This window comes from Hyperolius riggenbachi, chromosome 3 (genome assembly GCF_040937935.1).
Source record: "Hyperolius riggenbachi isolate aHypRig1 chromosome 3, aHypRig1.pri, whole genome shotgun sequence".
Lineage (NCBI taxonomy): Eukaryota > Metazoa > Chordata > Amphibia > Anura > Hyperoliidae > Hyperolius > Hyperolius riggenbachi.
Genome location: NC_090648.1, coordinates 386,467,270 through 386,492,928, shown reverse-complemented (window position 1 = coordinate 386,492,928; position 25,659 = coordinate 386,467,270). Strand labels below are relative to the sequence as shown.

Below are 25,659 nucleotides of genomic sequence, written 5' to 3'. Positions count from 1 at the left end.
TATAACTTCTAACGCTTGCACCACTTTCGATTTTGGAAGAGGTCTGAGAATTACCACTTAACTTTAATGAGGGGACACCGCTTGATTCTTCAAATGGACTAGGCAGGTAGCACATAAAGCTCTTTCTCCCAGTTATACTATCATGACCTCCGCTTGGGGTAATGGAGAGGGGGAAGAGACCAGGGCCAATTTGCAATTCACTTTTTATCCTTGGTTTTCTCCAAGTTGATATTTTTACAATCTGTCATAAAATACATTTTAAGCCACCAGGGGCCATATGCAATTTACTTTTTCACCTGAGATTTCTCTCAGGTGATATTTTCACAACATGTATATAAAATGCTTTGTATACCACCAGCAAGCAAACAAATGCTCAAAATAATTTTGACAGTACTTTTTCACCTACATTTTGGTACTTTTTCCAAGTGCTAAAAAGTGAATTTAAATTGAAGATGAAAAATTATCTCCTGAATTCACTTTTTCTGCTGAGTTTTCTCTTAGGAGATGTTTCACCACTTCAGGACCACAGGCTTTACCCCCCCCCCACCCCCTAAAGACCAGGCCATTTTTCACAAAAATGCCCACTGCAGCTTTAAGGCACAGCACACAAGTGATTCTCCCCACCAACAGAGCTCTCTGTTGGTGGGGTCTGATCGCACCCCAGGTTATTTTGTTAATATGTTTTACTATTTTTTTTTATTTTACACTTCCCCCTCTCTCCCCCCCACCAGCCAATCAGCGTGATCGGCTGTCATAGGCTTCAGCCTATGACAGCGGATCACTTCCGCAGCAACAGAGGGGACAGCTGTGTCACACGGATGTCCCCAGTACAGTGCTGCCTTAGATCGCAGCACTGTACATGGTAATTTGACAGCGGTTTAGCCGTCTAACAGTCTCCGAGCAGCAATCGCCTTCCAAGCAGGAGACGCATGCGCAGCGTGCGCGCGATCTCCTGCAAAACGAAGCCCCAGGACCGCCTAACACCAATCAGCGTAAAGTCCTGGGGCTTCGTTTTGCAGGAGATCGCGCGCACGCTGGCACCCATTGGCGTGATGCAGTCGGCAAGCAGTTAATCGTTTGCTTAAAATAACTTTTCAGCACTTTGTTTGCTTGCTGGTGCTATAAAAGGCATTTTATATACATGTTGTGAAAATATCACCTGAGAGAAATCTCAGGTGAAAAAGTAAATTGCATATGGCCCCTGGTGGCTTAAAATGTATTTTATGACAGATTGTAAAAAATATCAACTTGGAGAAAACAAAGGATAAAAAGTGAATTGCATATGGGCCATTCATTCGCCAATAACTTTATCACTACTTATCACAATTAATTGATCTATATCTTGTTTTTTCCATCACCAATTAGGCTTTTTTTGGGTGGTACATTTTGCTAAGAATTATTTTTTTCTAAATGTATTTTAACATTTAATATTAAAGGAATACTTAAGTCAAACTGAAAAAATGACTTTTACTCACCTGGGACACCCCTCAGCCCCCTGAAGCTGGATGGTGCCCTCGCAGCCCCGCTCCGATCGTCCTGTCCCCGCAGGCAGCTACTTCCGGGTTCGGCGACAGCTGCCGACAGGCTGGGAACGCGGCTGATTTTCTGCGTTCCCTGCCGCTATTATCACCCTCTATGCTGCTATAGCGTATATATATACGCTATAGCAGCATAGAGGGTGATAATAGCGGCAGGGAACGCAGAAAATCAGCCTATTATCACCCTCTATGCTGCTATAGCGTATATATATACGCTATAGCAGCATAGAGGGTGATAATAGCGGCAGGGAACGCAGAAAATCAGCCGCGTTCCCAGCCTGTAGGCAGCTGTCGCCGAACCCGGAAGTAGCCGCCGGCGGGGACAGGACGGTCAGAGCGGGGCTGGAAGGGCATCATCCAGCTTCGGGGGGCTGAGGGATGCCCCAGGTGAGTAAAAGTCATTTTTTCAGTTTGACTTAAGTATTCCTTTAAGAAACAAATTGAAAAAATTCATATTTTCTTAGTTGTCGGCCAGTATAGCTTTAAAATAATACTTGCTACCATAATTAAAACCCATGTATTTTATTTGCCCATTTGTCCTGGTTATTACACCATTTAAATTATGTCCCTATCACAATGTATGGCGCAAATATTTTATTTTGAAATAAAGGTGCATTTTTTCAGTTTTACGTCCATCACGATTTACAAGCTTATAATTTAAAAAATATTAGTAATATACCCTCTTTTTTTTATTCTTTATTTATCCATAAATATATATTTCCAATTTCTTACAAAAAGTGCATCATTACAATTGTATCCATAAATATATATTTCCAATTTCTTACAAAAGTGCATCATTACAATTGCATTCCAGAGTGCATCCCTCCCTTCACCCCCAAATCCTCCTACTCCAAATCTGACCCATATCCACTGTTCCCGTGAATATTCTTGCTCTTTTTCCCACTTCCTACTCCTATTCTATCCTGGGCCCAGTCTCCTTCAAATTATTTCTTATGGATTGGGCCACACCGAGGAGCACACCCTCTGGAATCGAATCCCCCCTAAAGATCACCAAAGAAAAAATTAGTTCCACCCCCAGAAAGTTTAAGACTCACCGAAAAGAAAAAGTGTGTACCCACCGGTCCCACTAGTCTGTCCCTCAAGACTACTCGAGATTTCCCATCCAATTCCTCCATCTTTATCTCTTTCTTTTTATTTAAGGTCTCCCTGCCCATGGGGAAAATATCCCAACCCATCACTAGTCCTATATCTCACCAATACTCCGATACTCTTCTGTTTCTCTAAATTCTAACCACTTGTCCCAGCCCCGATTTTCTTTTCCATTGATACTTGAGAGTTCTTCCATTGAATAGATTTGGTCTTCTTCAGTAAACTATTCCTTTATGGAGGGGGCCTGTTGGGACTTCCATTTTCTTGCAATTAAGATCCGTACTGCGTTGATTAAGTGCATCCCCAATGACCCTTTGTAATTTTTGGTCCCTTTCTCCACTAAGTGCAGCAAATATACCTCAGGACCAGCTGATATTGGTATCCCCGCCAGTTCCCATACATATCTTTTTATTTTCTTCCAAAATGTGGCGAGGCCCTCGCATGTCCTCCATATATGCATGAAATCTCCTCTTTCTTTACCACACCTCCAGCATAATGGGCTTGCCCCACATATCTTGTTTAACCTATCCGGAGTGTAGTACCACCTCATAACTATTTTGTGTCCAGATTCCTTTATTCTCGTGGACACAGAGGCCCCATACGCCATCTTAACTATCCTCTCCCATTGGGTACTCGTCCATTCCCTCCCCGTGTCCCCCTCCCATTTTATTTCATACTTTAATGTATGGTCTTCCTCTCCTTCTAGTATTTTATATATTTTTGCCAGGGTTCCCTTTGTCAGTCCCTCAGCCAGGCAGAGCTTCTCAAATTGGGTCAATTCCCTTGATAAAGTCTCCCTCATTCCCAGTGAGAGTAAGAAGTGTTTAAACTGATTCATACTCCAGGTATCTATCTTCCTCAGCTGTATTTGTTCTGCTATTTCTTTTTCATCTAACCACCCACTATTTCTAATCAAAGAGCGTATTTGTAGGCTTCTTCCCACCCTCCATTCTCTATAACTTCCTTTTTGGCATCCCAATGGAAATCTACTATTTCCCAAAAATGGCATCAGAGGAGAGGGGGTCATGGACATATCCCTCCTACTACTTACCTTCTTAAAGATTCTCAAGGTGTGTTCCACCAATGTTCCTGGGATTCGATATATTTCCGGTATATATGGAAGCCATAGGCCTCTCTCAGCTCTCCCTCAAATAGTTCTTTTTCCAATGTTTTGACACTTCATTTCTATTCCAATCAACCACTCTAGTACAAACAGCTGCCTGGTAATATCTCATGGAGTCAGGTACCGCTAATCCCCCTTTATCTTTTAACTGTGTAATAAATGCAAATTTCAGCCTAGCCCTTCTAGTTTGCCAAATAAACTTTGTAAACATTTTCTTCAATTCATCAAAATAGTTTCTAGAAAGGGGAAAAGGGAGGGCCTGGAAGACATATAAAAGCCTCTGCATGATATTCATTTTAAGTACATTAATCCTTCCAAACCATTAAAGTCTTAATTTGCCCACCCATCCAAATCCTTTTTCAGTGTATTGAGGAGCAGGTAATAGTTTAAATTAGTGATCTCCTGTGTGTTTCTAGCCAGTTTTATACCCAAATAACTTAAGGAGTCTTTCATCCATCTAATGGGAAGTTTGCCTTTATTTGTTCTACTTCCTCCTCCTTCATCCCTATACTCAGTGCCTCACATTTCTCCCAGTTAATCTTAAGATAAGAGATCCTCCCATATTCGGCAAATTCCTTCAGTAAGTTTGGCATAGCGTTCCTTGGGTTTGTCAGGTAAAATAGCAGATCGTCCGCATACGCCGCGATCTTATGCTCCGTCGGGCCTATCTTTACTCCAGTGATATCTTTGTTCTTTTGAATTGTTCTCCAGGGTTAGGGCAAATACCAAGGGGGATAGTGGGCAACCCTGTTGGGTTCCATTTGTTATTTTCAGGGGGCTGGACAACATCCCGTTTACTTTAACTATGGCCATCAGATCTCTATACATGGATAAAATACAGGCTCTCATATTTTCACCCAGGCCAATGTGTTCTAATACCACTTTAATATATCCCCACCTGACCCTGTCGAATGCTTTTTTTGCATCCGTGGATAGCAGAACGACAGGGCCAGGTGAGGAACCCACCCATTGAATCACGTCTACCGACCTAAGTGTATTGTCCCAAGCCTCCCTCCCCTGTACAAATCCCACCTGGTCAAAGTGCACCAACTCTTTCAATGATGGTGCTAACCTATTTGCTAAAATTTTTGCCAACACCTTTAGGTCAATATTTAATAGAGATATAGGCCTGTACCCCGTACAAGATGCAGAGTCCTTCCCTTCATTCTGTATTACAGATATATGTTATATAAGTGACTCCCGTCCCAATCTTCCCTCATGGTTATCCTTTGCTTTTATTACATTTAGCACCCTCACCCAGTGTGGTTTCAAGATCTCTCCAAATTTTTTATAATATTAGAGGGTATAGCCATCTGGACCTGGTGCCTTCCCCCTTGGCATTTGACCCACTGCCCTGTCTAGCTCCTCCATCAAGATTTCCCTTTTTATACTATCTGCATCCATAGGATGTAATTTCCCCATGCCTGAGGCTGTCATATAGTCCTGCATGCCCCCCCCCCCCAGTCCCCCGTTACCCCTTCCTCAATCCCATATAGTTTAGCATAATATTTGTGAAACAGCCTACATAAGGACTCATTCCTATAGTGCTTCTGTCCCTTAGTATTACATAGGAAAGGAGTGTAATTTGCTGTCTATTGTTGCTTCAATTGTCTTGCCAGTAATTTGCTCCCCTTGTTTCCAAATTCATAAAAATATATTTTACTTCTGGCTGCTGCAAATTTAGCTTTAGTGAATGACACATTCTTAAGTTTTTCCCTCTCTTGTCAAATCCGCCAATACGTTTTCAGCTAGACTATTTTTATGTTGTGCCTCCAATCTTGTTATTTCTGCCAGGCACCCCACTATTTCCCCCTCTCTCTTCTTCTTTATTCTACTCCCCTCTCTTATTAATATTCCCCTCATTACCACTTTTTGGGCCTCTCACACCACTATTGGAGATATCTCACCTTAAGTGTTCTCCTCGAAGTAATGCTTCATCTCCTCCTTGAGCCTCAGGACAGTATCCTCTTTTCTCAATAATGATTCATTTAACTTCCAATTCCATGAGCCCCTCTCCTTTTGTCTAAATCCCACCTTAATGGTAACCGGGGAGTGATCTGAGATCCTATCCTTGACTCAATCTCTTCTGATAGAAGGTTATGTGAGACGAAGAAGTAGTCTAATCTAGAGTATGACTTATGTGGGGGTGAATAGTATGTGTAATCTTTTAAGGTGGGATGTTGGATACGCCATATGTCCACCAATTGACGTTTACCTATTTCTTTCTTAAGCCTTTGATGAGCTCTCCTAGTGAGGGATGACTTTCCTGTGGATGAGTCTACTTGAGGGTCCATTACAAAGTTTAGATCACCTGCTACTACTATTGATCCTTCAGCAAACTCACCTAATTTGCCCCAAAACTGATGCATAAACCCCACCTGACCTGTATTGGGTGCGTAGAACTCACCTAGTGTCATCCTCCTATCGTTAAGTAACCCCTTTATTAAGTAACCACTTCACCACTGAGCGGTTTTACCCCTTGAGCACCAGAGCAATTTTCACCTTTCAACGCTCCTTCCATTCATTCGTCTATAACTTTATTATTACTTATCGCAATGAAATGAACTATATCTTGTTTTTTTCACCCCCAATTAAGGTTTCTTTAGGTGGGACATTATGCCAAGAATTATTTTATTCTAAAATGTGGGGAAAAATTCATTATTTTTCAGTTTTCTGCCATTATAGTTTTTAAATAATGAATGCTACTGTAATTAAAATGGATGAAATGTATTTGTCCCGGTTATTACACCGTTTAAATTATGTCCCTATCACAATGTTTGGCACCAATATTTTATTTGGAAATAAAGGTGCATTTTTTTCAGTTTTGCGTCCATCCCTAATTACAAGCCCATAGTTTATAAAGTAACAGTGTTGTACCCTCTTGACATAAATATTTAAAGAGTTCAGTCCCCAAGGTAACTATTTATGTTTTGGTTTTTTTTATTGTAATTTTTTTTTCTTTTTATTACAAAAAATAAATAAATTGGGGAGTGTGGGAGGTAATGAGTTAATTTATAGTGTAAAAGTATGTATTTGTATATGAAAAATGTTTTGGATGCAGTTTTACTATTTGGCCACAAGATTGCCACAGTAATTTTTCGTAAATGCGTCCTGTAAGCGTAGGAAGTACGCTTACAGGAAGTTCAACGAGGCTGGGAAACTTCTTCTCATAGAAGCAGCCGGTCATTGCTGGGGGGCTGAGATCAACAAACGGGAAAGTTTTTTCCCGTTCATTGATCTCCAGGTGAGTGGCCGGCGGCGTACATGAGCGTGGGAGCGCGTGCACGAGCGAGCAGGAGTGCAGACAGCGGCGGTAGGTTCGTAAGATTCAGCTGTTTGAATCTGTGGAGGCTGTAATGAAAGCATACACCGATTTGGAGCAGTATCAAGAATCTGAGTTATATAAAAATATGGAAACTAATATTCAAGTCAGACTTACACTTTTGGGGGAAGATATTATTAAAAGGAAAACTAAGAAATTTCAACGTGATGGGATGATGATGGAGACAGGAGGGGCAATTGACCCTACAGACAGTAGTGTGGCAGGAGGTGTGGAAATGGAAGGGGAGGAGTTTGTCAGAGGGGCCCCAGAGCTGCCGGTGGAAACTGCTCTTGGATTGGAACCCGTGGTGGATGTAATTGAAAGTAACGATCCGCCTGGTTTTTCAACTGGGTGTGGAGCTGTCAGTTTTGGGTCCTCACAGGTAGATCCGGAGGTCCAGTTGAGTCTGGCATGTGGTGTGATAGAGTTGCAGACCGTGACGGACGTGACAAATCTGAAGGGTCCGCCTGGTACTGCGACTCATTTACAGAGCATGGCAGTGGAATCTGTGGCTGATGAAATTTTTGAAGATGCTGTAAAGCAATCACGGAAAACAAAAGATGAGCCCTCAGGGGTGATCTCTGAGGATAGTGGTAAAGAAATGAGAGGTGTCAAGTATAATCACCCAAGGAATAAACATCTAGAGGGCACAATTCCTAAAACTAAAATCAGATTGCAAAACAAGTACTCAGCATTATCAACTGAAACTCCCCCCCCCCCCCCCCCCCCAAAATAGGAATGAGCCCTAGGTCACCTAAAGTACGGAAAACTAAACCACATGTTTTAGATTATAGAATTTCTCTAATGTTGGGTACCACCAATTTGGAGAATAAGGAAGTAAGATCACATAAGAAATATACCTCGAAAGGGACTTAATTAGAAGATGGGAAACACAAAGAGAAAGAAAAAGAGAAAGAAAGCACTAATCAAACTACTTTGTTGCCTTTTTTAGGGAAGGGCAAACGAGACCGAGACATGTTAGAGGGCGGAGAGGAGGTAAGCACTCCAAAAAAATCAAAGGAATAGAACAGAATATCATTACCCCTATTTTGGATTTAAAATCTTTGGGTATCTTTAACCTTAGTAATAGGGTGCTAACAGAACCTGAAGTCTCTATACTTAGCAAGGGTTTAAAATTTGCCCCTTCATCGAAGGTTAACAAGTTTAATGTTTTCATTGACATTAAAAAATGTATGAGAAAATTATGTTTAAAAAAACATTTTATGAAACATGCTAATGTTGGTGCAAGTACCAACACTGATTCTTATTTTTGTCATACTAATTTAAAACCACAATCTTGTTTTTTTCCCAGTCATGAGTATAGCAAAGCTATGACCACATTTGAATCAATGGTCGTGAGAGACCTGAAAAAAAATCAAATGTAGAGAAAAACCACGGGATAATTTAACCATATTAGAAAGAAAGGCCATGAAGTCGTTGAGAGAAGATATGTCTATAGTCATAGGCGATGCAGACAAAGAGGGTGGGGTAGTGCTGCAGGAATTTGGGGACTATATGGAGGAAGTGAACAAACAATTGTCAGATACTGATACTTATAAAATTTTGAAGGGGGATCCAACTTGTCAATATAAGAAAGAGTTGAAGATACTATTGGATGAGGGGAAGGACTTAGGGGTACTAACTCGGAAGGAGTATGAGTTTTTGATGAATGACAATCCAAGAATTCCAGTCTACTATCACCTTCCTAAAGTACATAAACATGACACAAAGCCCCCCAGGTCGCCCGATAATATCGGGCATTGGTTCTTTGACGGCCAATTTGTCTAAATATGTGGACAATTTCTTGCAAAAGCAGGTGGTAGCCACTCCAGCTTACTTAAAAGATACGGGTCATTTTTTGAGAGAATTGAACAGGGTGGATTGGAAGAAGGGAGATATTTTGTGCACTTTAGACGTGAGCTCCTTATATACAGTAATAGCACATGAGAAGGGCTTACAAGCATCGAAACATTTTTTATCATTCGATATAACCTTGAAGGAGGAACAGATTAAATTTATATTGGATAGCATGTCATTTATTTTGAAACATAACTATTTTTATTTTGATGGTGTGTACTATCTTCAGCGGACGGGTACAGCTATGGGTACGAGGTTCTCGCCGGCCTTCGCGAACTTGTACATGGCCCACTGGGAGGCTTATACCCTCGACCAGTGGTCCATGTGCTCCGGCGCGGGCCTCGTATTCTGGCAGCGTTTTATTGATGACGCATTTTTTATTTGGCGTGGTGGTGTTCTATCTTTGGAGATATTCTTAAAAGAGATTGGTAATAATGTATATAATCTGAAATTCACGGTTGATTATAGTGAAAATTTGATATATTTTTTAGATCTGAGTGTATTTGTTGAATCCGATACACTACATACCCGTACCTATTTTAAACCTGTAGATTGTAATAGTTTCATAGACATTGATAGTTGCCACCTATCTAAGTGGCTTATGAATGTGCCAAAGGGACAATTCTTTCATCTTAAACGTAATTGTTCCAGACCGGAAGACTTTTTACAAGAGGCTGAGGCTCTTAGTGACCGTTTTAGAGAGAAAGGGTATGAGGGTGAATTTTTAAAAACAGCTTTGGAAGAGACGGATTTAAAGGATAGGGATGAACTTCTGGCAGGCAAAAGAGGATTAATAACTTGGTCAGAGTCGTGTCCAACCATTCTTATGGATTATTGTGAACAGGCCGGTAAGGTTAAGAGTATTGTTAACAAATATTGGGGCATATTAAGAGAAGATGAGTTGTTACGTGCACACTTGGAGAATCATCCTAAAATTATTTACAGAAAGAGTATGAATGTGGGACAATTTATAGCACCCACAGTATCCAATCCCCCTTTCCTTCAAAAATGTAAAGGTGGAAAATTTAGAAGATGTGGAGATTGTGGTATGTGTGAAGCGATCGGAGGTGTGAGAGTAAGACAGGAGGTAACCTCATTCCACAATGGTGAATCATTCCCAATTAAGGGCAATTTTTCATGTTCCACCAAAGGTTTAATTTACATGATCAGTTGCCCTTGAAAAAAGCAATATATAGGGCGTACGAAACGTACACTGAAGAAAAGAATGGGAGAGCATCTATATCATATATCTAGAGGATACGAAAAACATCCATTATCCATTATCACTGCATTATAAGGTGGCCCACAATTGTCAAATACGGGGCTCCTCTTTTTGTGGCGTGGAGAAGGTGGAAAAGGAATGGAGAGGAGGGGATTATATCAGGAAGTTATCTCGTACTGAATCAGCATGGATTTTTAAGATGGACACTATGACCCCAAAAGGGTTAAACTGTGATTTTGAATTATATGCTTTTTTAAAGAGGAGCTGTTAGGTATAGGGTCTCAGAGAAAATAAACACATATATCAGTAGCTAAAGATTGGCTGTACTTACATTACATATGCATTTCACTGTCCACGTTTGGATTTCACAGAATTTGTATATAGTATATGCAGAGATAGATGCTCCTGACAGCTCATGGCAGGCTCCATGTTTGTGAAGCCAAATGTGTCGTCATGTCCTGCCTGCTTCTGATCACAGATAAGCTGGTTCTTGAACAACACGGTGTGCAGTGAATATTAATGAGCCATGTGGCTAGGAACAATAGCTGACTCCTGCAGTGAAACTCTGCCCCGAGATTTATCAGTGTTTCGCGATGGACTGATTAGAAGCTCCTGTACCGTCTCATTAGCAGCCGAGGGGAGGGCCCCAGAATGCTTTGCAGTTTAGCTGCGGCTTGCGTCTTTATGGGTCTATAACAGACTAAGATAAGCACACATCAAAGGTAACTGAAATGTTTATCTTCACTAATGGCTTTTGAGCTTCCTTCTAAACTGTTTAACACAGGAGAATAGAGGTTTAAATTAGCTTCTGCAGCCTGACAGTTACTCTTTAAGCTGAGATCATCCAACTCAATTTCGTATGTATGCAATTTTATGATACCTGAAAGCCCTTTTTTGTATGTATTACATACACACATTGTAAAGAACTGTTTTGATTTTTATAAGTTCTATTTTATTTTATTTTTATTTTATTTTACAACAAGTGTTGAAGGCAGTAAGTATCTGTATGCACTATATATAATTATGGAATTAACTTTCTCTGAAGGATGGAGATATAAAGTATGCTGTGACCATGTAGGACCTATAAGCGCTGGGAGATCTAAGTTAAACAGCGCTGTTTGGTCTCCATGGTGAAGGGGCGGATCTGTGAGGAGGGGAAGCGTTCAAAAGTGGTGGATGAAGGCTGATTGGTAGCTCTGAAGAAGAGGGGCGTACCCCTTGAAACGTCAGCGTCCCTTCGTCTGAGCGTAACAGTGACACCACTGGAAACAAATCCACCGCTGTGGAGCGCTCCCACCTACGTACCGGACATACGGGAACTTGTCCAGAGGATCCGGACTTGTTAAACTTACATGCACACAGCCTCTCCGCTTTCACCAGTCTGGCCAGAGTGAGCGGATTGAGGCAGTGCGAGGACCCGCTGTATATCCGGACTGCAACATATCCGGACAGCTGGAGGGTAATGTATGCTGTTTAAGATCCTCCATATCGAGTGATAATAGACATTGGGCTTCCTAACATTGACAGTGCCATTCAATTGTGGAGTATATGTGGAGATCTCTCAATCTCTATTTGATTATGAGGAGGACTATTGAAGCTACTTCTATATAAACCACTGTGTGCACACGTTGGATACACCAATCAGGTTGTTTTTTAGCAGAAAATTATCATAATCAGTATCATTTTGGAATTCTCAAAGATCTTTTTTTGATTCTTTACTGGGATCCCTTTTTTTAATCACATTTTTGAGGATTATCTCACTGCAGTGAGGTTGAGTGAGTGTTGTGTGCCTTGAGTGGATGTGATTTAAAGGGGAAGGTGCTCTGTATTGGGCCTAGAATCAGAAGGAACTTCATTTGTATTTATCTTGCATCAATAAAGAGTCTTTAACTTTTAGCGCTGTGGACATTTATATTTATATTTGATTTTTGAGGTGTTTGAGGATTGCCTAGTCTACGATAGCTGCTGCCCACCCATTAGGCGTGGATCGCTATACACAATTTTAAATACTGAGCTACTGAGCTGATGCGCAAGGTCCACCTACCTTACTTTTTTGGGCCCATGTACTGTACATGTAAACATTATTTTTCTTATCTCTATACTTCTTACTTAATGCTGGAATGCTGCGCATCTAAATAAACCTATTAACATTTATTTATATCATGATCAAAGATGTTGTCTTTATTAAGTTAACCTTCCTGGCGGTAAGCCCGAGCTGAGCTCGGGCTATGCCGCCGGAAGGCACCGCTCAGGCCCCGCTGGGCCGATTTGCATAATTTTTTTTTTGCTGCACGCAGCTAGCACTTTGCTAGCTGCGTGCAGTGCCCGATCGCCGCCGCTACCCTCTGATCCGCCGCTATCCGTCGCGCCGCAGCCGCCCCCCCCCCCAGACCCCGTGCGCTGCCTGGCCAATCAGTGCCAGGCAGCTCTATGGGGTGGATAGGAATCCCCTTTGACTTCACGACGTCGATGACGTCGGTGATGTCATCCCGCCCCGTCGCCATGGCGACGGTGGAAGCCCTCCAGGAGATCCCGTTCTTCGAACGGGATCTCCTGATCGCCGATCGCCGGTGGCGATCGGAGGGGCTGGGGGGATGCCGCTGAGCAGCGGCTATCATAAAAGTCTCGCTACATGAAAAAAAAAAATTAAAAAAAAAAAGATTTGCTGCCCCCTGGCGATTTTTTTAGCAAACCGCCAGGAGGGTTAAACATCATGTGGTAGATAAGTTAATTGTGCTTAGACTATGAAAACTATCAGATACAGAGCAATGCTTCTCTGTTATTATGCACATTCATATTTAGGAAAACTGTCATTTGCAAATGATGAATCATCCAAGAAGTAAGGCTTGCTTGGTATTGAATCCTTTGCACATGTTTTGTATCAACCCCTACACTTCTTCACCTGTGTCTTGGTCTGATATTCTACAGACCACTTCAGACCCAACAGCTTTCCTGTTAAAATATCATTGCAGACCTTAGTTCACTTTGTCATATTTAATTTGCTCTGTTGACATGGCAAAATCAGAGCTCTTACTCAAAAGACAAAACTGATGTAATAACCCCACTTTAAATTGTCCACGAAATGTGAATTCCTGGAACATCTCAGAAAAATCCTACTGAAGGAAATGTATACTCCATACCATACCTCATTACCAAAAAGAACTATACAACAGTTTCTAAGATTTTTTTTAAACTGGTGACATAACATGAATATAATTACTTCCATATTTAGTCATAGATATTGAATCTTGCATTGTAATACTTACGGATAAAAGGGTATAAAATGCTGCTTTTCTTCATCACTTTCTGCTTTCCCTTTAATCATGTCAGTGATGTCCATTACTGGAAAAAGTAAAATATTTACAGACCAAGAAATTAAATGTAGCAGTCAAATATGTAGTTACAATGGTAACAAATTAATTCATGTTTCTTATCCTAAAGCATACATGAACTCTGGATGACTGTTTAATAAAAGGTATTTGTATATTCTCCTCTGAAGTATATATAAATACAGTACTTTCCTTTATTTTGCTTCTGCGAAGTCATGTTTTTCAGAGTCTCGCTTCAAGTCCACAGTCAGAAAATGAGAATGTCTGAGAATGGACCTTCACGTAAAGTAAGTTAAAGGGAATGTCCAAGCAAAATAAAAAAATGAGTTCCACTTACCTGGGGCTTCTACCAGCCCCATGCAGCCATCCTGTGCCCTCGTAGTCACTCACTGCTGCTCCAGTTTCCCGATGGCAGCTTGCCAACCTCGGAGGTCGGCGGGCCGCATTGCGTAATTTTTTACGCATTCCCGCTAGTGCAGGAACATTAACATATACATTTTTACGCATTACTGGTTCAATGCGTAAAAAATTACGCATTGAACCAGTAACGCGTAAAAATGTATGTGTTAATGTTCCCGCACTAGCGGGAATGCGTAAAAATGTACGCAATGCGGCCCGCCGACCTCCGAGGTCGGCAAGCTGCCAGCAGGGGACTGGAGCAGCAGTGAGTGATTACGAGGGCACAGGATGGCTGCATGGGGCTGGTAGAAGCCCCAGGTAAGTGGAACTCATTTTTTTATTTTGCTTGAACCTTCCCTTTAAGAGTTTTGTTTGTTTTATGAGGCATTATCAGCTATATATCGTCACTTGGTCTCTGTCAAGTCACACTCTGCAGATATTCACCCATCCTGCCTGTTGGCTGGCACAAGCCTACAGACACAAAGATACCTAGTATAACCCCACTTTGTAAAGTGCAATGAAAGATGTCTGTGCTATCTAAATATATAGATACAGACTAACCAACAAACTCATGAAGAACCAGAATTCATTGGAGTGTGTAAGGGGCTACAATGGTCCAAAAAGCGACCTTACTAAAATGCATGGAAAACAAAATGATACTAGGAAAAGAAAACATCCAGAGTTCACATATACTTTTACAGCAGTCTGCCTAGTTTTGTGGTTGAATAACCTGTGTCATTTCATTTAAAGTGAACCTTAAGTCAGAAAAAAAATGAGTTTTACTCACCTGGGGCTTCTACCAGCCCTCTGCAGCAGTCCTGTGCCCTCGCTCACTCACTCACTCAGAATCAGTGTAGCTATGTCAAAAGTTAAAGTTAAAATGTATTTGATATTAACACCTTGAAATATTCTTGACAACACACCTTGGCCAAGATACAATTAACTTTTTTTCATCCTAGGAGATCATTTTAATTTTCATCTTCTAATTTTAATTTTCATCTTCTAATTTTAATTTTCATCTTCTGTTTAAAATAACTTTTCAGAACTTTGCACTTGAAAAAGTACAATAATGCAGGCAAAAAAGTACTATCAAAGTGATTTTTAATATTTTCTTGCTTCCTGGTGGTTTGTAAGGCATTTTATTGAAAAGGTGTGGAAATATCACCTGGGAGAAAACTCAGGGAAATTGCTGTTTGCTATGATTCTAAGGAAAGCCACATTATCAACGTATCACTTTTAGACAGATTGAAGGAAGAAGCAACATTTATTATCTTAAAGGGACACTTAAGCCAGAAAAAAAATTGAGTTTTACTCACCTGGGGCTTCTACCAGCCCCCTGCAGCAGTCCTGTGGACTCGCAGCCACTCACTAATCCTCTGGTCACTGCTGCCAGCTAGTTTCGTTTTTGCCGACAGGCCCGTCAGGACTGGCCACGCGTAGCTTTTTCTCCATTCCCGACTGTAATTAGCGCTATTGCGGGCCGCAACGCGTACAAAAATAGGTGTTGCCGCATTACGAACGCATAGCTATGCAGCAACGCGTATTTTTGTACGCGTTGCGGTCCGCAATAGCGCTAATTACAGTCGGGAATGCAGAAAATGCTACGCGTGGCCAGTCCTGACGGGCCTGTTGGCAAAAACTAAACTAGCTGGCAGCGGGGAACCAGAGGATTAGTGAGTGGTTGCGAGGGCACAGGACTGCTGCAGGGGGCTGGTAGAAGCCCCAGGTGAGTAAAACTCATTTTTTTCTGGCTTAAAGGGACTCCGAGCAGTGCAGAAACTATGGAAAGATGCATATCATTTTAAAGCTCTCTTTCTCCTCTTTCCAATGATATATAAATCACCGCCCTACGCCTTTTAGTTTTCGCTATTTTCACGATTGAAATTGCAGCGGCCACGATTTCAATCGCGAAAATAAAGAAAACTAAAAGGCGTAGAGCTACGATTTAGGTGTCGCCAGAAAGAGGAGAAAGAGAGCTTTAAAATGATATCCATCTTTCCATAGTTACTTGTATTACACAGGACGACACTTTCCCCAGTGTCAGCAGCTCTATTCAGCAGAACAAGTCGGCCTGTGTAATACAATGTAACTATGAAAAGATGGATATCATTTTAAAGCTCTCTTTCTCCTCGTTCTGGCGACACCTAAATCGTTGCCGTACGCCTTTTAAATTTCTTTATTTTCGCGATTGAAATCGCGGCCGCGGCAATTTCAATCGCAAAAATAGCGAAAACTAAAAGGTGTAGGGCAGCGGTTTATATATCATCGGAAAGAGGAGAAAGAGAGCTTTAAAATGATATGCATCTTTCCATAGTTTCTGCACTGCTCGGAGTCCCTTTAAGTGTCCCTTTAAGATAATAAATGTTGCTTCTTCCTTCAATCTGTCTAAAAGTGATACGTTGATAATTTGGCTTTCCTTAGGATCAGAGCAAACAGCAATTTCCCTGAGTTTTCTCCCAGGTGATATTTCCACACCTTTTTCAATAAAATGCCTTACAAACCACCAGGAAGCAAGAAAATATTAAAAATCACTTTGATAGTACTTTTTTGCCTGCATTATTGTACTTTTTCAAGTGCAAAGTTCTGAAAAGTTATTTTAAACAGAAGATGAAAATTAAAATTAGAAGATGAAAATTAAAATGATCTCCTAGGATGAAAAAAGTTAATTGTATATTGGCCAAGGTGTGTTGTCAAGAATATTTTAAGGTGTTGAGGTAGCACGGTGGCGTAGTGGTTAGCTCTCTCGCCTTGCAGCGCTGGGTCCCTGGTTCGAATCCCAGCCAGGGCACTATCTGCAAAGAGTTTGTATGTTCTCTCCGTGTCTGCGTGGGTTTCCTCCGGGCACTCCGGTTTCCTCCCACATTCCAAAAACATATGGATAAGTTAATTGGCTCCCCCTAAAAAAATTGACCCTAGACTACAGTACTTACACTACATAATATAGACATATGGCAATGGTAGGGATTAGATTGTGAGCTCCTTTGAGGGACAGTTAGTGACAATATATATATATATACACTGTACAGCGCTGCGTAATATGTCGGCGCTATATAAATACTTAATAATAATAAAAAAATAATAATAAGGTGTTAATGTCAAATACATTTTAACTTTAACTTCTGACATAGCTACACTGATTCTAAATGAGTGTCTGAACACTAAGTGGTGTACAAGCGTGACTGCAGATTAAATGTTCAAAGTATGTGCAAAGAAAGATACTGATGTGCCATTCACAGTCTAGTGTACTAATGACTTGCAAGTAAGCATAATTTAACTCATTTGTCATGTCTGAAAAATAATTGCTGCCTGCTGACTAAAATGGAAGGGTATTTTTAATAACATCAAAATCTCCAATGGCTCGTGTGAAGCAAAAAATGAACAGAACTATAATATGAGTACTAAGGTTTTCAATGTATTTTAAAACTCTTGTGGTTTTAAAATAAAACAACAACCTCCCTACATATGTATCAATAGAACAGAGGCACCAAAAGCTAAAACATTTAAAAATAAAAGAGGAAGAGGTGGACTTACCTCTTCCAAGCAGACCCTGCTTCATCAGGCAATAGGTGGAGCATATACAGTGGGTTGCAAAAGTATTCGGCCCCCTTGAAGTTTTCCACATTTTGTCATATTACTGCCACAAACATGAATCAATTTTATTGGAATTCCACATGAAAGACAAACACAAAGTGGTGTACACATGAGAAGTGGAACGAATATTATACATGATTCCAAACATTTTATACAAACAAATAACTGCAAAGTGGTGTGTGCATAATTATTCGGCCCCCTTTGATCTGAGTGCAGCCAGTTGCCTATAGACATTGCCTGATGAGTGCTAATGACTAAATAGAGTGCACCTGTGAGTAATATAATGTCAGTACAAATACAGCTGCTCTGTGAGGGCCTCAGAGGTTGTCTAAGAGAATATTGGGAGCAACAACACCGTGAAGTCCAAAGAACACACAAGACAGGTCCAAGCCAGGTCAGGGATCAAGTTATTGAGAAATTTAAAGCAGGCTTAGACTACAAAAAGATTTCCACAGTCTTGAACATCCCAAGGAGCACTGTTCAAGTGATCATTCAGAAATGGAAGGAGTATGGCACAACTGTAAACCTACCAAGACAAGACAAGGCCATCCACCTAAACTCACAGGCCGAACAAGGAGAGCGCTGATCAGAAATGCAGTCAAGAGGCCCATGGTGACACAGAGATCTACAGCTCAGGTGGGAGACTCTGTCCACAGGACAACTATTAGTCATGCACTGTACAAAGCTGGCCTTTATGGAAGAGTGGCAAGAAGAAAGGCATTGTTGACTGAAAGCATAAGAATCCCCGTTTGCAGTTTGCCACAAGCCATGTGGGGGACACAGCAACCATGTGGAAGAAGGTGCTCTGGTCAGATGAGACCAAAATGGAACTTTTTGGCCAAAATGCAAAATGCTATGTGTGGCAGAAAACTAACACTGCACATCACTCTGAACACACCATCCCCACTGTCAAATATGGTGGTGGCAGCATCATGCTCGGGGGGTGCATCTCTTCAGCAGGGACAGGGAAGCTGGTCAGAGTTGATGGGAAGATGGATGGAGCCAAATACAGGGAAAACTTGGAAGAAAACCTCTTGGAGACTGCAAAAGACTTGAGACTGGGGCGGAGGTTCACCTTCCAGCAGGACAATGACCCTAAACATAAAGCCAGGGCAACAATGGAATGGTTTAAAACAAAACATATCTATGTGTTAGAATGGCCCAGTCAAAGTCCAGATCTAAATCCAATCGAGAATCTGTGGCAAAATCTGAAAACTGCTGTTCACAAACGCTGTCCATCTAATCTGACTGAGCTGGAGCTGTTTTGCAAAGAAGAATGGGCAAGGATTTCAGTCTCTAGATGTGTAAAGCTGGTAGAGACATACCCTAAAAGACTGGCAGCTGTAATTGCAGCAAAAGGTGGTTCTACATAGTATTGACTCAGGGGGCCGAAAAATTACGCACACCCCACTTTGCAGTTATTTATTTGTAAAAAAAATGTTTGGAATGATGTATGATTTTCGATCCACTTCTCACATGTACATCACTTTGTATTGGTCTTTCATGTGGAATTCCAATAAAATTGATGCATGTTTGTGGCAGTAATGTGACAAAATATGGAAAACTTCAAGGGGGCTGAATACTTTTTCAACCCACTGTACAATGGAGGTCTGAGTCTGAGCCAAGTGCCTCTGTTCTATGTATTTTGGGTGCCTCCATCTACTATTTATAACTTCCCAACAGAGGTGTATAAGTGATAGATAGTTGGTGGAGGCACCCAAAATACAATTAAAGAGAACACAAGGTGGGATTTACTTATGCTAGTGTTAGTGTGCACAACCAGCCTCTGTGCCCCACTAGCATAAGTAAATCCCACCTCGGGTTCTCTTTAAAAACTGTTTAAAAAGAGAGGTATTTTTGGCTTTCCTCTCTGGAAGACATACACCAATTGTTTTTAATGGATACTTCCTGGATTTATTGCACGAAATTGGGGAAAACATGTTTTGTGGGTTTATCTCAGTTCCTTGGGTCAATAAAAAAAAGTGCCTGATAATGCAAATACAAATTCTAAAAAAGCTCATAGGTAGATAACAACCCTAACTAGTCATAAAAATAATTCTTCTGCTCCTAAGCTGCTAGTGCATATCAAATGAGATTGGGTGCACAACCAAATATATACATCAGTAAATTTTCATTTGAAGGAATAAGAAGTATAAATACTTAAAGTGGATTGGAAGTCCATATTATAAGTGAAAATAATAATAAAATACCATTCAATAGGAAATTACTTAATTGGACTAACTTTCCCATTGATTTTAGTGTTCACTGGCAGAATTTAGTAAAAAAGTAATATGAAAAAAGAATTTTTTTTTATGTTGGTTTTCATCTTGACTGCTTCTCTGTGTTGCCAAAAGTGACATCACTGCCCTTTTCTTTTTTTCTTTTTCAACCCAGCCCTGTGTTTTATTTTCCTCTCCCTGCTGTCCTTCCCACAGCATGTCCTTCTCACCTTGACAACAAGCTTACATCAATGTGTAAAGGCCTCGTTTACATTAGGCAACACGTATGGCTGTGCGTTCGCGATGCAAGAGCACCCGATCGCAAGCTATATGCGTTGCCATGCGTTGCGCTGCTGATCCCATTCATTGCAGTAAATGGGATCAGCGATACGCTTTTGCAAAACTGTGTTCAGCAGTGCATTAGCACATCTCACTGCTGCGCAGCGCACATAGTATGAACATCAGACGTGCTCTCTATGCACTTCTGATGTTCTTGCTGATCGCATACTATACGCGCTGCTGAAATGCGCACAGCAGTGCGAATAGTGTGAATGAGGCATAAGGGCCCTTTTCCACCAGCAAGCGCGATCGCCAGCGCGAATTATCTGCGCTTGCATTCGCGCAAGCTGCTTTTACCACTGTCCACCTTGCGCTGTACTGCCGCCGGAAATGTAATGCCATTGCAACGAGAATTACGCCACCCAGCGATCGCAGTTCATTAAAAAAAAACTAGTGCTGAACGGAGCATTGTAGTGGAAAAGTAGTATTGTCCAGTTCATGAACGATTAGTTCATTTGAACTGGTTCTTCCTTGTGAGCCGACTGATCCGATTCATCACCACACTGAACGATTCATTTGTAACAGTTCAGTGGATGAAACAGGAACTGCAGCTGCTGAGCTGTAAGGAGTGAGAGAAGGAACTCCTCCCAGCTCACTCAGGGATCAGATTACAGCAGCAGACTGTAATTCCTAGTACACACCATCTAATTTTCTATTAGATTTTTCTGTTAGATTTTCTGTAAGATTTTCTGTAATTAGATTATTTTCTGTAAAGTACTGGTAGAGACTGGTCATTATCTCTGGTGGATTGTCTTCTGGTTATCTCCTGCTGAGTAGAACAATGCCGAATTTTTTAGGCAGATAGATGGTTAGATAGATAATTTCTAACATGTTGGAAATTATCTATCTGGCAGGTAAATCTAACAGAAAATCTTACAGAATATTGTATGGTGTGTACTAGGCATTACTGATGTTCTGAAAAGTTTCTTGACTCAATGATTCAAAGAACTGATTCAAATGAACCGGTTCATTGAAAAGATCCAGACATCCATCACTACACTGCTAGACTTTCAAACGGCAAAGGAGGGGCGGAAGAGGGGGAACAAAAACTTCCCCACAAGCCAGCAGGCTTACCCACAACCTCCCAATCCAGTGACTCGGCAACGGCACAGGCATGGGTTAGTTGGGGGGAAAATAAGGGCGAGGCATATTCGTACCCCTATTTAAAAAATTAAAGGGGTATACATAGTATTGAGGACAAAAAAAAATATTTAGACTTGTTTTTATTTTTGGTATTGCAACAACCTTTAAATAAATACATCATTATAATGAATCCCTCATTATGAAATCATATTACAAGGTAAAAAGGAACTGAAATCTGCTATTGCCTCATCATATAACAATCAATACCAGAGTAACTGAATAAATAAATACATGAGTTTATTTCTGCCATTCATTGATCTTCATTTCATAAAAGAGCCAATACATAGAGATGGCCCAAACGGTTCCCGGCGAACTTCGGTGGTTCGCATTCACGGAGAACCGCAAACTTTTCTGGAAGTTCGATTCGCCCCCATAGTGCATCATTAGGGTCAACTTTGACATTCTACATCACAGTCAGCAGGCACATTGAGAGCTATAGGGAAAGCTTAGTTAGGCTCTTGTAGGCTTGTTAGCTTGCTCCTTGCTGATTCTTATTGCTAAAAAAAAGCACCCCTCAACAGCTCTTTTGAGAGCTAATCTTGTTCTTGTGATCTATTTTTTTCTTTTTCTTTTTTGTGGCTCACTTGCATTTTATACAGCCCTATCAATCACTCGCAGCTGGCCTTTGGTGTAATTCCTACTGTGCCACTGCCAGGCCCAGCACATTCAGTGACTACCTGTGTGTGTGACAGGCAGCTGTAGATTTGTAATCCCATCCCAATCACTGCACCTGTTCACTGTTCAGTGCACCTACCTACCTACATACGTGAGCGCACACATTGTTAATACCACCAGTCATTGCACCTGTTCAATGACTGGTGGTATTAACAATGTGTAACTATTACAAATGTGCACCTGTCACACGCACCTGTGTGTGTGTGACAGGTGCACATTTGTAATAGCCATCTCTGCATATACCTACCTGTTGGGTTCAGTGCACCCACCTACCTATGTGAGCACACGCAGTGTGATATTTAATACCACCAGTCACTGTACCTGTTCACGGTACGTGTGTGTGACAGGTGCACATTTGTAATACCCATCACTGCATATGCCTACCTGTAGTGTTCAGTGCCCCCACCTACCTACGTGAGCCCACGCAGTGTGATATTCAATACCACCAGTCACTGTACCTGTTCACGGTACATGTGTGTGACAGGTGCACATTTGTAATACCCATCACTGCATATACCTACCTGTTGTGTTCAGTGCACCCATCTACCTACGTTAGTGCACACAGTGTGATATTTAATACCACCAGTCACTGTACCTGTTCACGGTACGTGTGTGTGACAGGGGCACATTTGTAATACCCATCATTGAATATACCTACCTGTTGTGTTCAGTGCACCCACCTACCTCGGTGAGCCCACGCAGTGTGATGTTTAATACCACCAGTTACTGTACCTGTTCACGGTACGTGCGTTTGACAGGTGCACATTTGTAGTACCCATCACTGCATATACCTACCTGTTGTGTTCAGTGCACCCACCTACCTACGTTAGCGCACGCAGTGTGATATTCAATACCACCAGTCACTGTACCTTTTCACGGTACGTGTGTGTGACAGGTGCACATTTGTAATACCCATCACTGCATATACCTACCTGTTACGTTCAGTGCACCCACCTACCTCGGTGAGCCCACGCAGTGTGATATTTAATACCACCAGTTACTTTACCTGTTCACAGTACGTGCGTGTGACAGGTGCACATTTGTAATACCTATTACTGCATATACCAACCTGTTGTGTTCAGTGCACCCACCTACCTACGTGAGTGCACGCAGTGTGATATACCACTCCGTGCATACCTGTTAACTGCACCTGTGTGACTGCGCATTGAATTAGTCAAGTCAGTGCATACCTTTCACTTCATCCCCCCTGATATGGACAAAACGGACAAAACAGGTTGAGGCAGAAGTAGAGGCAGACCCAGAGGAAGGCCACCTGGCAGGTCTGTGCGAGGTCGTGCTCATGTGATTTTGTGCGGCCCTGGACCAAAGTACAGTGCTCAGAAGAAGGCACATCCCATCAACTTCCAAGATTGTCAGGACGTGGTTGGCTATTTAACACAGAACACCTCATCTTCCGCAGCCACCAGTGCTACTACACACACCACATCCGCTGCATTTGACACTTCGCAGGAGTTATTTGGTGGGGAAATCACTGATGCACAGCCATTATTGTTACAACAAGATGAAGGCGCTAAGCAAGTTACACCACCTCATATGTCTGAGTTAGCTGACACTATGGACGTAACGTGTGAGGAGGAGGATGATGAAGTACCTGCTGTTGGTGCAGTTTTGGAGGTGTCTGAGGCAAGCAAGCATATGATGATGACGATGATACGGATCCCACGTATGTTCCCAATAGAGGAGATGAACAGGGGGACAGTTCAGAGGAGGAGTCAGAGAGGAGTAAGAGGAGATGAGTTCCTGAAAGAAGCAGGGGGAGCTCGTCATCAGAAACAGCTGGTGGCAGTGTCCGGTACCATGTATCGCCACCTATGGACAGACAGCCAACGTCAGCTGCTGATGCCACCATAGTGCCATCACCCCAGGGGGCTCAGCGGTTTGGACATTTTTTAATGTGTCTGCCTCAGATCAGAGCAATGCCATCTGTTCTGAGCCGTGAAAAGGCCAACACTCACGTAGAGACAAGTGCCTTATGAAGGCACATGCAGAAAAGGCACAAACTGCAATGGGAAGAGCACATGAGCAAAAGCAGTACACAAAAGAAGATCCACCCTCCTTCTCCGATTCCTCCTTCAGGTAAAGCATCTTCAGCCTCTTTCTCCCTTGCACCTTCACAGCCACCCTCCTCCACTCCGCCTCTGACCTTGAGCGGTTCCTGCTCCTCTGCCCACAGCAGCCAGGTGTCTGTGAAGGAAATCTTTTGAGCGGAAGAAGCCAATTTCTGCCAGTCACCCCCTTGCCCGGCCTCTGACAGCTGGCTTGGCGGAACTGTTAGCTCAGCAGCTGGTGGACTCTGAGGCCTTCTGTAAATTTGTGGCCATTGGGACACCGCAGTGGAAGATACCAGGCCGCAATTATTTCTCTAAAAAGGCGATACCCAAACTGTATCGTGAAGTTGAGAGGCAAGTGGTGTCATCTCTTGCACACAGCGTTGGGTCAAGGGTCCATCTGACCACGGATGCCTGGTCTGCCAAGCATGGTCAGGGCAGGTACATTACTTACACAGCCCATTTGGGTCAACATGGCTACAGATGGCAAGCAGGGAGTACGTGGCTGTGCAGCGGACCAACTTGTGACACCTCCACGGCTTGAAGGCAGGCCTCCTGCCACCTCCTCTCCTCCTGCTACATCCTCTTCACTGTCGTCCTCCTCCTTGGCTGAGTGGCAGTTCAACTCTACTGCTGCTGCGATCTCCTCTCCAGCTACACAGCCCCAGGTCCCCAGGGCCTATGCTGCATGCCAGGTACAACGGTGTCACGCCATTTTAGACATGTCTTGCCTCAAAGCAGAGAGTCACACTGGAGCAGCTTTCCTGGCTGCTCTTAACAAACAGATGGATCAGTGGCTGACCCCGCACCAGCTGGAGATCGGCAACGTGGTGTGTGACAACGGCAGCAATCTCATTTCCGCTTTGAATTTGGGAAAGCTGACACGTACTCTGCATGGCACATGTGCTGAATCTAGTCATTCAAAGATTTGTGTCAAAGTACCCAGGCTTAGAGGACGTCCTGAAGCAGGCCAGGAAGTTGTGTGGGCATTTCAGGCGGTCTTACACGGCCATGGCACACTTTGCCGATATTCAACAGAGAAACAAGTTGCCGGTGAGACGCCTGATTTGCTATAGCCCGACTCGATGGAATTCAACCCTCCTTATGTTCTCTCACCTGCTAGAACAGGAGAAAGCTGTCACCCAGTACCTCTACAACTACAGTAGAAGGACACACTCTGGGGAGATGGGGATGTTCTGGCCCAACAACTGGACACTCATGCGAAATGCATACAGACTCATGCGGCCGTTTGAGGAGGTGACCAACCTGGTGAGTCGCAGTGAAGGCACCATCAGCGACTTGATCCCGTACGCTTTCTTCCTGGAGTGTGCCGTGTGTAGAGTGGTGGATCGAGCTGAAGAGGAGCGTGAACAGGAACAGTTACAGGAGAAAGCGTTGTGGGATCAATTCTCATCAGAACCAGATGTTTCCTCAACACTTGCGGCAGCACATGGGGGGGGGGGGGGGGAGGAGGAAGAGTCGTGTGGGAAAGAGGAGCGAGACTCGGATGATGAGGAAGGTGTTTCTTTGGAGGAGGAGGAGGCGGCGGCAGAAGAACGACTGCAGCAGGCATCACAGGGGGCTTGTGCTGCTCAACATTCCCGTGGAATTGGCTGGGAGGAGGAGGAGGACTTACCTGACGTCACTGAGGAAGAGCAAGAGGAGATGGATAGTACTTCTGGATCCAACTTTGTGCAGATGGCGTCTTCCATGCTGTCCAGCC

The 25,659-nt window shown here is 42.5% G+C and overlaps 1 protein-coding gene across 5 annotated transcripts in view; it reads right to left on the bottom strand.

Moving 5' to 3' along the window:
* DOCK2 (dedicator of cytokinesis 2) overlaps positions 1-25,659 on the bottom strand; it is a 566,587-nt gene that overhangs the window by 441,920 nt on the left and 99,008 nt on the right. For all 5 annotated transcript variants that reach the window (XM_068277405.1, XM_068277401.1, XM_068277402.1 and 2 more), the window contains one exon: positions 13,439-13,514. In XM_068277405.1, coding sequence (XP_068133506.1) covers positions 13,439-13,514 — 76 coding nt within the window. The remainder of the gene's footprint in view (positions 1-13,438; positions 13,515-25,659) is intronic.